Consider the following 12,314-nt stretch of genomic DNA (forward strand, 5'->3'; position numbering starts at 1 on the left):
TGGAAGTGCTTAGGCGTTCGACAGCCAGCAAAGCTGTCCTCAGAGACCTTCCCACCCTTGTCTTCAGCTCTGAAAACAGAGAAAAGAGGCCCAGATGCATTACTCGAGTGATAACAATGGACCTGTTCATGCAAACATAACAACAGCTTTTTGGTAAACAATCTCACAACTCCCCTGCTGTGTCAAGGGGATGTGTGTAGTAATCTTCTGACAAACAAATCCAGATCAAGCTGCTAGCTTTCTTCCATTTCCTGTTTCATGATAAATCAGGACACTGGCCCTTTCTCACACAAATGCAGCCTTCCTTAAGCAGTTTCATATTGTTGATCAGACATTCACTGAATGAATTGTTCACACTTTGATTGTTACACACAATCAAAAGCCGGGTTTTCTATCTGAATGATAATTTCTGGGAAATCCATTTTAATGGAAAGTTACTGAGGCAGCAAATACGGAGCCTTTATCATTATTTTCGAAAAAGACAACTACAAATTTCATTTAGATAATGCAAATCTTTAAAATAGTAGATGACCTTTTTAACCAGCTACCTTGGCTGCTTGAACAATTCCACTATCTATATACCTTCCTGTTTATGCATCACTATTGTTTATCACTTTAATAATACTAATTATGACATGTTTAATTATTCCAATGATATATTTGGAGCTTTATTTATTCATTTTTTTTCCTTTTTGTTTTGCTATTTTGATATATATTGAGAAATGTGTATCAGTTCCTTCTAACAAACTGATTTTTAACAAAACATCTTCCAACATTTTATTCCTCCAAAAATAAAAACTCTGAGAACCTTTTAACTTTGAGTGGTAATGTATCAGATGATGTCTGTAGTCATTTTACAAACAAATCCCTGAGCATTTGGTTTTTTAAATTGTATTTCTGCATGGCAAATCACCAGCAGAGCTGGAAACCATGCACAGGATATAGCCAGCTGTCCATGTAGCAAATGAAATAGCTAAAGATGAAAGCATGGTGCTCAGTGGATAATTTGTTTTCACTGTAATGTTTAATTACAGTCTTTCCTACAAAGGCATTTCCTCCAATATGTAATCACAGGGATATTTGAAGCTAATTAAGCAGATGCACTGCCATTTTCACTTTAATAAAAGTCACTGACAAAAGCAATGAAACCAAAGGGAGTTGTTCTGGATGGAAATTAAGTTCCTATGGAAAACTAAACATTTATGTGTCCAGCAAGTTATACTTCCTATAATTCCTGTTATACACATCTACCTATTAACTGCAAATGCTTCTTCTGCCCACTCAGCTGTCTGACAGGAAATGAACCAGGGACTGAGTTCCTACAGAAAGGTTCTCCAGCATTTGCTGAATTTGTGAAATAGGTGCTCTTGAAAACTCTGATCAGTTAAACAAAAAACATTTCTCTATTTTTAAATAAGAGAAAAGAAACCTCCTCACAATGAATTCACCTACTTCAATGCATAATTATGATTTCTTAGTCTGAATTGAATTGTATTTTAACACTTTACTGCTGTTTTTTTGTTATCTTTTCAATTTTCCAATGCTGGAAGTTTAAGTTAGAGGAATTTTTCTTTTGTTTGTTTGGTGTGATGGAAGTTAACTATAATCTATCATCAATGAAAGATATTTCTGTAAAAAATATACGCCTCAGAGGTTTGAATAAGTTCCTATAGAGCTCAGTGTCCCCTGAATCAAATATTAGGGATGTTCTTAAGTTTCTAGACCTAATTGCTTGACTACAGAAAAAAAATAGCGCCTAACGTTGGTTTGGTATGGATATATACTTGAGAATCCTCTTATGAATCCTCAGTTACATCTATGACTTTCTAAGAAGGGAAGGAAATAATTAATACTGAAGAAACACTTTAATTCTTCACCATAGATGTCTTCTCATCTTACCTTTTGTGACCTTCTTCTGGTCTGTTTCTAGATTCTAACTTTTCCCTCTGATAAGCAGTGTTCATCTCATTGCGGAGCCGGTCATTTTCCCGAGCAATGTCAGAAGCATTTTGAATGACCAAGGCATCATATGTTTTCAATCCCATATCCTCTGCGTTCTGCAAGAAGCTTTTGACTGAGGTGACCTCTTGCTGTTTGATGCTCATCTTCTGTAGCAAGTGCTGGCGAGCTAGAAATCCTCTTATAACTACCATAACAGACCAAAGAAAGACAACTAATTAATTAGTGAAGAGCTTAATATTACTGTCTGTTCTGATGTACACATGAGCAAATTAGCTCAGTTAATGTCCTACATGAAGAATGAAAAGATGTGATGGCTTATGAATAACATACTAAAATGGAACTCTGTGTTCTGCTGTCAGTGTTTAAAGCAAAACGATAGTAAATTAATTCATAAATCTGAGCTATCACAACTCAAAATGTTTCCTTTCATTGATCCTTATTTTTTTATTACATTATAACTGGAAACTTGGATGAATGCTACAGATTTTGAAAGCATACATTTTTACTGCAAAGGTCAAAAGATCATTGTTTCAAAAGAAAACCCCGAATAAATGATTGTTGCATTAAATGCAGAAAGAAATAAATTATCTTTTGCTTTTGGTCACCTTAAAAAAAAGCTTAAAAACTTCTGTGTAGCTAAAAAGAAATCAAAACAGACACAAGATTTTTAAATTACACTTAAAGACCTTTTGTTGCTCATTTCTTTTCAGCAAAAAACCAATTAGGTTAAATTAATGCAAATTTCTCAAATGTATCTGTCACATCATGTCTGCATTTTTCAGTTTAAAATTTTCATCCACATTGCATCAGATTTATCTATCTACTAGGCCTGTCTTTCACAACCTTTGTCAGTCTTATGTTGGGAGATTTTGGTGTATCTCCTATAATAGCTTTCTGCACTACTTCCCTAAGTACGTACATTCATTGCAACAAATTTTACCTAAATGCTACCTAGTCCCCCGAATTTTCAGAGGTACCCAGCCGTTCAGAATCACAAATCACAGGACCTCTCTAAATAGAATAACGGAATACTAGAGTAATAAAATCATAGCATCATTTTGGCAGGAAAAGACCCTTAAGATCCAACTAGCACAATGCCAAGTCCACCACTAAACCGTGTCCTAAGCACCACATCTACAAGTCTTTTAATACCTCCAGGGATGGTGACTTTACCCCTTCCCCAGGCAGCCTCTTCCAGTGCCTGATAACCCTTTTAGTGAATATTTTTTTTCCTAATATCTCATATAAACAACACCTAGCACAACTTAAGTCTATTTCTTCTTGTTCTATCACTTGTTACTTGGACAAGAGATGAACCCCCACCTTGCTTGCAACCTCCTTCTAGGGTGTTGTACAGGGTGGTAAGGTTCCCCTCAGCCCCCTCTTCTCCAGACAAAGGAACCCTAGTTCCTTCAGCTACTTCTTATACGACTTCATCTCTGGACTCTTCACCAGCATTGCTGCTCTTCTTTGGACATGATTCAGCACCTCAATGTCCTTCTTGTAGTGAGGGGCCCGAAAGTGAACAAAGTATTTGAGGTGCGGCCCCACCAGTGCCAAGCACAGGGGTACGATAACTTCCCTGCTCCTGCTGGCCACACTCTTTTCCAGGATGCTGTTGGCCTTATTGGCCACCTGGGCACACTTCTGGCTCTTGTTCAGCTGCCTGTTGACCAGAGGCCCTAGATCTTTCCTAGTGGCTTTTCAGCCACATTGCCCCAAGTCTGTAGTGCTGCTGGGGGTTGTTGAATCTCTTACAATTGGCCTCAGCCCATCGATCCAGCCTGTCCAGATCCCTCTGTAGTGCCTTTCTACCCTCAAGCATATAAACACTCCCCGCTAACATGTCATCTGCCCACTTACTGTGAGCGAACTCAATCAATCTCTTCATCCAGATCATTAATAAAGATATTAAACAGAACTGTCCCCAGCATTGAACCCTGGGGAACACTGCTTGTGACTGACTACCAGATGGATTTAATTCTATTCAACACAACTCTTTGGGCCTGGACATGCAGCCAGGTTTTTATCAAGTGAAGTGTACACCTCTCCAAGCCATAAGCAACCACGATGAATCCGGCACTAAATTAATCGCTCTACCTGCAACAGGGTGGCATTAGTATCTTTTGAGTTATTGTTTTAACTTAGAAGAAAGAGATAGGCTAACTAAAGGTACTTAATCTGTGGGTTTGTTGTGCTTTTTGCTGTTTTGTTTTTGTCGTTGGGTTTTGTTTGTTTGTTTGTTTGGTTGGTTGTTTTTTTGTGTTGTATTTTTTTGTCAAATCAATCAAATGTCTTCTTTGCTTATTATGGTTACTCTCACAGTCACTGAAAGTTTTCCATAAGTGAAGTCGGCAGGCAACAGGCTGTATAAGACATTGGTTTGAGTTGGGGGGAAAATACTGAAAATTTTTATACTAAGACTGAAAGGTAAAATAAATACTAAAATGCATTAAGCCTTTTTAACAATGTAACTAAGTTTCAGCCTTAGGAACAATGCAGAACAGCATAAAATGACAGAGTAAAGCTGAATTCATATAAAGAAAAATGTAAACAGAGAATGACACAATTAGTAATTTATGAATGTAAACTGTTATTGAATAAAATATAAAGCTAAAAGAGAGGCTATGTTAAGTATTTTTTACCACATCTATTTCCTTGTTTAGGTATGTATAATAAGATTTTTTTAGAGATGCATAGTGACCATCTGATGCTCCTGTCCAAAATTCACTGGGTTTGGAAACATTTAAAATCAGGTACTTTTAGAGCATTTATAACAACTTAGAAGGTTTACTTTTTTATAATCACCACCAGCCATTCCATTTTCAATCTCTTTAGTTACACTTTATAAAATTGGACTTCTTTAAACCCTGAAAGATTAATACATTTACCCAGTTTAGTTGAAAAGGAAATTCATTGTACAGTTATTTGTTGAAAATTTTATGAGAGGATTCACATTGGATATACATGTTACTGAGTCTGAATTAATAATGTTGCTGTTGCAAAGGTAATGAATACATTCATAGAACACACATATGAAAAATTCAAAAGAGCTTAGTAATAAAAAATTGTTCCCCCACTTCCAGTATTTTCTTTAAACTTACCTGCTGTAGCACAGATAGGGTATTTGACAAATGGTTAAGCATCAAATCCTGGATGACTTTGGAAAAATGCTTTGGAAAAACAACATTTTTACAAGTGTGTGTGTATGTGTGTATTTTTATCTCAACAACAGAAAAAAAAGGTTGGTAACACCAGTAAGGTTGGTTAGAAATTGAAATACCAGGATCAGTCCTCAGGTAGGATTGTTATCAGGCATGAATGATGCAGAGCCTGCTAAAATTGTCCAGTACAATGACATCCAGTACAGCTAGCTGAACCATTTAGACTTCACAGCTGCTCTGAATTATGCACTTTCACCAAAATTGAGAAGTTTTTAAGAAACAGACAACAAAGTTTTGTCAGGAAGCGTTGGCACCCCTTTTTTCTTTTGCACACATTTGGATGAACTGAGTAGCTCAGGTTTTCATTAGAAGATGGACATTTCACCATATTTCCTTCTCTATGAGAGCATTGGAAAGATATTTGTCTTCAGTTGAACACAGAACAAAAAATAAATTTCTAACCTCAAAAAACGATGTGAAATGAAATTGTCATCTCCTAGATCTTTACTGGTCAGTTCCATCTACTGCTAGGTAAGATTGTCTTATGAACCTGTTCCTCATTTATGTAAATCTAAACTAACTCTCAGTTCTGCAAATTAAAATAATTGAGGTTAGCACGCACAAGGTGGAAGAGTATCTACTTCTTTACAGTTCAGCTAAGGATAAAGATGAGGATAATCGAAATTCAAGCAGACCGTGTTTCTGGGATATGTGACAAAATGTGTTAACTATTGTGTGTACAGTGTTAAAGTCAATTCCTAATCTACATCAATTCTAATGGAAGAACTGCACCATGATGGACTATTCTACAGATACAAACAGTTTTCTCATAGATTCAATAAGGTCAAAACTTTCCATAAGTAGTTCTTATACCTGTTAAAAAAAAAAAAAAAAGAAAAATTACAGAGTCCTTAAACTAACATCTGTTTTTTTAAATAAAGTGTTTCTGTACATCCTTTCATTTTACTTTTGACACGTTTCTCTGTCTGCATAAGTTAACTTTCAGGATAATAGAAAAAGAGTTATGTGACTTGCTTTGTTTTGTTTTTCTCCAAATCATGGGACATGAAGGCTAACAAGAAAAACTTTTGCAGGTATGTCAGTGATATAATGAAGACTAGGGAAAACGTGGGTCTTCTCCAGAAGGAAGCAGGAGACCTGGTCACTTGGGATATGGAGAAAGCGGAGGTACTCCATTTCTTCTTTTTGCCTCAGTTTGCACCACCCAAGTTGAAGAAGGCAAAGGCAGGGACTGGGAGAAAGACAATAAAGACAATCCCCCCACTGTAGAAGAAGAGCAAGTTCAAGACCATGTAAAGAACCATGGGACCTGACAAATTCCATCTGTGGCTCCTGAGGGAACTGGCTAATGAAGTTGCAAAGCTGCTTTCCATCATATGTGAGAAGTCATGGCAATCTGGTGATGTTCCCGCTGACTAGAAAAGAGGAAACATAATTCCCATTTTCAAAAAGAGAAAAAAGGAAGACCCAGGGAACTACAGGCCAGTCAGTCTCACCTCTGTTCCTGGCAAGATCATGGAGCAGATCCTCCTGAAGGCTCTGCAAAAGTACACGGAAAATGTGGAAGTGGATGTTAGCAACTAACATGGCTTCACCAAGGGCAAATTGTGCCTGAAAAATGTAATGGCCTTTTATGATGGGCTCACAATGTTGTGGACAAGAGGAGAACAACTGACATCATCTACCTGGATTTGTGAAAAGGGTTCAACACTGTCTTGCACAACATCCTGGTGTCAAAACTGGAAAGATATGGATTCAATAGACGAACCACTCAATGTATAAGGAATTGGCTAGATACCAAAAAGTTGTGGTCAACACCTGTGGTGTTCCTCAGGGATGGAAGTTGGGACCAGCACTGTTTAATATCTTTGTCAGCGATGTCCCCATGGGGACAGTGGAATTGAATTCTGCTTCAGCAAGTTTGCTGACAACACCAAACTGTGCAGTGAGGTCGACATGCTGGAGGGAAAGGGTGCCATCCAGAGAGATCTGCACGAGATCGAGAGGTGGACCCCTCATTAATAAAGCCAAGTGCAAGATCCAGCACCTGGGTCTGGACAATCCCAAGCACAAATACAGATTGGGTAGAGAACGGGTAGCGAATAGTCCTGAGGAAAAGGACTTGGGGATGCTGATTGATGAGAAGCTCAACATGAGTCAGCAATGTGTGTGTGTAGCGCAGAAAGCCAAACAACTCCTGGGCTGTATCAAAAGCAGCATGGCCAGCAGATCGAGGGAGGTGATTCTCCCCCTCTGTTCCACTCTTGTGGGACCCCACCTGGAGTACTGTGTTCTGTTCTAGAGCACCCGACAAAAGAAGGACATAGAGCTATTGGAGTGAGTCCAGAGGAGGGCCACAAAGATGTTCAGAGGGCTGCAGCACCCCTCCTATGAAGACAGGGTGAGAGAGTTGGGGTTGTTCACCCTGAAGAAAAGGCTCCACAGAGACCTTATAGCAGTCCTCCAGCACCTGAAGACGCCCACAGGAAAGCTGGGGAGGGACTTTTTACAAGTGTAGTGATGTAGTGATAGGACAAGGAACAAAGGTTTTAAACTGGAGAAGGGTAGATTCAGGAAAGACATTAAGTAGAAGTTCTTCACCATGAGGGTAGTAAGACACTGGAATATGTTGCCCAGGGAAGTTGTGGAAGCCCCCTCCCCAGAAGTGTTCAAGGCCAGGCTGGATGGGGCTTTGATCAACCTGGTCTAAGTGGGAGGTGTGCCTGTCCATGCAGGGCGGATCGTACTAGATGATCTTTAAGGTCCCTTCCAACCTAAACCACTCTATGATTCTATGATTCTAGGCTAACTCTGCAAGTTAATAATTGTACCTGTTTGCAAAGGGCAACGTATTTCATGAGCAACATAGTCACCTGGATGTCTGGCTACTCCTTATTCATCAAGTTCTTGATTTTCTCAGGTTTCCCAGACCATAAAAAAACATGTAGATGAATGACAGCTTTGATAAAACACACAGTTTTGGTGAAAATTACTTTTCAAGTCAGCCTAATTAAGGAGGGCTAGAACCAAAACCAAAAAAAACCATTTTTGTAAGGAGCCAAGAAGTCCTATTATCTTAATTCTTCAGGCACGGTTTGGCAGATTTCTTCTCTCTTACCTCTGCAAAATATGGACACAACTGAGGGTGTTTTACGTTTTGGTGTAGGGTTATATTAAAGCACTCTGCTTGCAAAGTGGACCCTGAAATGTAAATATTTCCCTTCTATGATAATTCAGCATGAGAAGGGAAAAAGAATGAATCACTGTTGCTTTTCGAAAGATGTGAACACAACAGGAGGATTTACACAAAAAATCAGGCACAAGTTATCCACTCAGGTGAACTGTGGCCTGTGTGAACTGTCACTCTTCACATTCATTCCTGAACAGACATTATTTTGATTTTACTTGCTTCAAGTTTTCTTTTGGCTTCCTCTTTTTCACTATATCTTTTACATTGAAGATCAGGTAGTTAAAATCAAAGAGGTTTATATATTCTCAACTCTGCAATATTACGTATTAACTAAAAAAAAACAAAACAAGATAAATCTTTGTCTTTCAAATTTTCTTCGAAAAGGTGATAATGGGAATTGCTGCAGACAACAGCCAATTAGATAAATAATGTATTGTGTGAAGGAAGGTTCTTTAAACAAAGCAATATTCACATTTTCAACAGTTATCTGAGATTTTGATAGGAAATGGAACAGAAGTAAGAGGAAATCAGGAGGCAGTGGATAATACCTCCTTTTAAAAATGTGCCAAAAATTGTCAGTGTGACCTTAGTAAAAATGCAGGCATGAAGGCGAAAAAAATGCCAACCATTAAAACCAACCCCTATCAAACATGAAAGCTGTAAGAAAAGAACAATTAAACATATTACATTGTTAGCTTTATATTCACTGCCAATATATTTGAACACATAGCAATTTGTATCATCATTACTCTATTTGATTTGCAACAAGAAGTTACAGGTGCTATTAATGCCTTGAAAGATCACTGAACCTACTTAAAAACGGAAATATTCAGGTTCCCCCAAGTTTTAATTACAGCCAACAGTTTGCCATAAAATTATGTCTGACAGATAGAAGTACAAGTATTACCAATGTCAGGATCATCTCAAAAAATACGTCTAAGTTGTTACCTGGAAATATATCTGCAACCATTCAAGGAGAAGAAATTTTTTTGTTATGCTCATTGTACAAAGTGACAGGTCAGGAGTACTTTTCTGTAATTGTTACCTTTTTGGCAGGTTATAATTTTCTTCTGAAGCTGAAGGCACAAATCGTTGAGATGGTCAGCTTGCCAGTACTTAAGAAACACTTTTCGGACTCCTATCTAGAATACAAACAGCAGGGAAACCTTCACCATTAACTAAAAGGCCGAAATGGTGACAAACAAATAATGACAATACATATAAAATCCAGCTAAGGGTTGAGATGAGATCTGCAATTTAAGAAAAGTACAACAGCAATAGTTGTACAGAGAGATTGTATCACTTTGTTGAATAAAAGATGTATCTGGAAAGGATGAGTAAACTGTTAAGAGACCCAGCACTCCTTCAGTTCCAAAAACATCTAGAAAAGGTACTACAAACTTCAAGTTAAATACAAGCTGGAAAAAAACCCACAACATTATAAACATAATAATGCTAATTTGTTAGACAATGTAATAGAAAATAAGGTTTAGCTTTTATAAAACACGGACATGTGGGCAAGAAGACAGGCAACCGAGGTGGAGCAGAAAATGGTGACAGCTTTCATCTGTGGAACAAGAAGAATTTAGCTCAAGTTGGAAGGTGGGATAAACTCACTGCTCTTGGTGAGAATGATTCCTAATGTCCAGTAAAACAATGAATTCTAGTTCCCAGGCTTGCCTGATGAAGTTGTGCTGCAGTCTCCTTTTAGAATCAAGAGAAGCCAGAGACAGAGATTTATTTGTGAATAATAATATCCTAAGTATTGATTGAGTGTATGAGCTTATTCTGGTGATGAGTGGTTGCTTAGTTTAACTGATCTAGTTCTTGAAGGTCTTAATAACAATCACTAGATGGTCTTCCCCTTTACAGAAAAAAATAGCAAGTTGGATCAAAAGAAAAGGCTTTCCATTTGATGCCTTCTGAACATGCTGAAACAATCCTTAAAAATTCTTTTCTGTATAATCTTCAAAAGTATTCCTTTCTAATACCTTTAAAAAAAACCCCAAAGCACACATAACCTAGCTACCCTAAAAAGAGTAAGTAGCTAAAAAAATGCATTAAGAAATGGCTTTTCTTACAGCATTTTCTTGTCAGGAATTCTGTAGAAGAAACTTTCCTTTACTTAGAAATAAAAGGACCAATATCAGAGACCTGTGCTAACCAGCAAAGATTATAGCTTTTCTCTAGCTATTAATTTTGTATGGCTAATAGGCATACTGACTGATTGATTAACACCAGTCGGGCTGAAATTGCAGAAATTCATTCCAAATCTTGTTTGTCTGCAGCTCACAAGCTCATTCACTTCCCATTGCACCACTGGTGTGTTTTTCAGTACAGATCTGAGCAACAGGTATCAGCAGGGAGATTGCCACACCTTTTCAACTGATTGTTTTTAATCCAAACATTATTGTCAGATGTACATCAATGATAGGAATGAACTAGAAAGAGCCAGATCATATATACCATGTCTACACTCCATTAACAAAATTCAGAAATGACTAGGGTGCATTTTTTGTCCTCCCTCCTCTTTAGAGAAAAAAAACCTATTTTGAATCAAATGATTTTAAAAGTCTCTGATTCTGTAGTTTGAGCTGATAGACAATGATGGTGCAACTGTTAGGCTTTCAGCTAAATCAGATGCTCTCAAATGACAAAACTGGAAGGCTTTTTTTTTTTTTTTTTTTCCCCTGTTAGTATCTCTTCTCCAAATAAAATAGGCCTTTTTGTGTTACTGCAAATTGTGTCAAGGCAGGTGATAAAAAACACATTTTACTTGTCTTGCCATTGTTGAAACTCATAAATAGGGAATAGGCTTTCTTTGCATGGTGGAAAATGCCTAGAACAGCTATTTTGGAAAACGGTGCAGCTATAGAAATACTAGTAAAACTTAAGCTATTCCAGGGCAGCTTTTCTATTCAGACCATCTGTTCTGGAATAGTCGTCTACTTGCAAATTGGAGTAATTATTCCAGAACAATATTACCTTTTCCTAGGTCCTATTTCTACAATGGTAGTTATTCTAGTAAAATTATGTCTTTATATTTACTCAATAGATTATCTTGAGTGCTACCCTCCAATTTTTAACTTCATATTAATCTGAAGCAATCTCACTGAGATCTCATTGTGCTTTCATAACCTGCTTTTAGGGACATACTTCCATCCTCATTTTCTTGACTGGTGATTTCCAACAAAAGTTTTCACTTCTCTTCCTGTGCTTTCAAAATTCTCTCTTTGCCTGGTTGTCTCAGCATTGTGACTTCCTTCTTCATCCATCATCTGTTCTGGAATCTGCTTCTTTGCCAGGGCTTGCTAAATTTCCTGAGGAATCTTTCATCCCCATTTCCTCCTCATTTAATCCAAAAGTTGTAAGAAAAATGAGGTCAAAAACTATCTTCTTCAGTTTAAATTTGCTTCTCTTTTAGAAATCTAATCCTGTATCATGAACAAGCAAACCTTTCATGTTTTCCCATCAAGTTTCCTACTTTTGTGATTTCAGCTTTCTTCCAGGATACCAGAACTCCACCTTATCTCCTCCCACCACATCCACTCTGTCACTAAACCCTGAGAATTCTGTAATAATTGCTCGTCAAACAACTATTTTTTCCACCCATCTTATCAAAACACATATTGAACTTGCCTTATTACTAGCTTTGGCTACTAAACCCTCCATCTTCTTAATCACTTCCTCTTACACCCAGAATTCTTCTGTAAGAATAACTGAATTATTATTCATATGGTTCACTGTAATTAAATTATCATGCAGTTATAATTACCATTTGTATCTGAATAGCTCTCAGACAACCAAAGCCTGGATACCAACACTTAATAAAATAATATTCTTCTATTCCAATTATGTTTTTGCTTTATACTCCAATTCTCCTTTCCACAAACTCTGCATCACATTGCAGCCTTTCTCCCACCCCCCCTTTTTTTCAGGCCTAGGCCAAGTCATTCACTTTTTCTTCATTTCTGCCT

General features: G+C 37.5%; 1 protein-coding gene across 1 annotated transcript in view; it reads right to left on the reverse strand.

Moving 5' to 3' along the window:
- MYO16 (myosin XVI) overlaps window positions 1–12,314 on the reverse strand; it is a 277,452-nt gene that overhangs the window by 40,233 nt on the left and 224,905 nt on the right. The window contains 3 exon segments of the mRNA XM_009997923.1: window positions 1,264–1,270; window positions 1,878–2,146; window positions 9,383–9,479. Coding sequence (XP_009996225.1) covers window positions 1,264–1,270; window positions 1,878–2,146; window positions 9,383–9,479 — 373 coding nt within the window.

The sequence above is a fragment of the Chaetura pelagica genome, unplaced genomic scaffold (genome assembly GCF_000747805.2).
Source record: "Chaetura pelagica isolate M959 unplaced genomic scaffold, ChaPel_1.0 scaffold123, whole genome shotgun sequence".
In the NCBI taxonomy this organism is placed as follows: Eukaryota; Metazoa; Chordata; class Aves; order Apodiformes; family Apodidae; genus Chaetura; species Chaetura pelagica.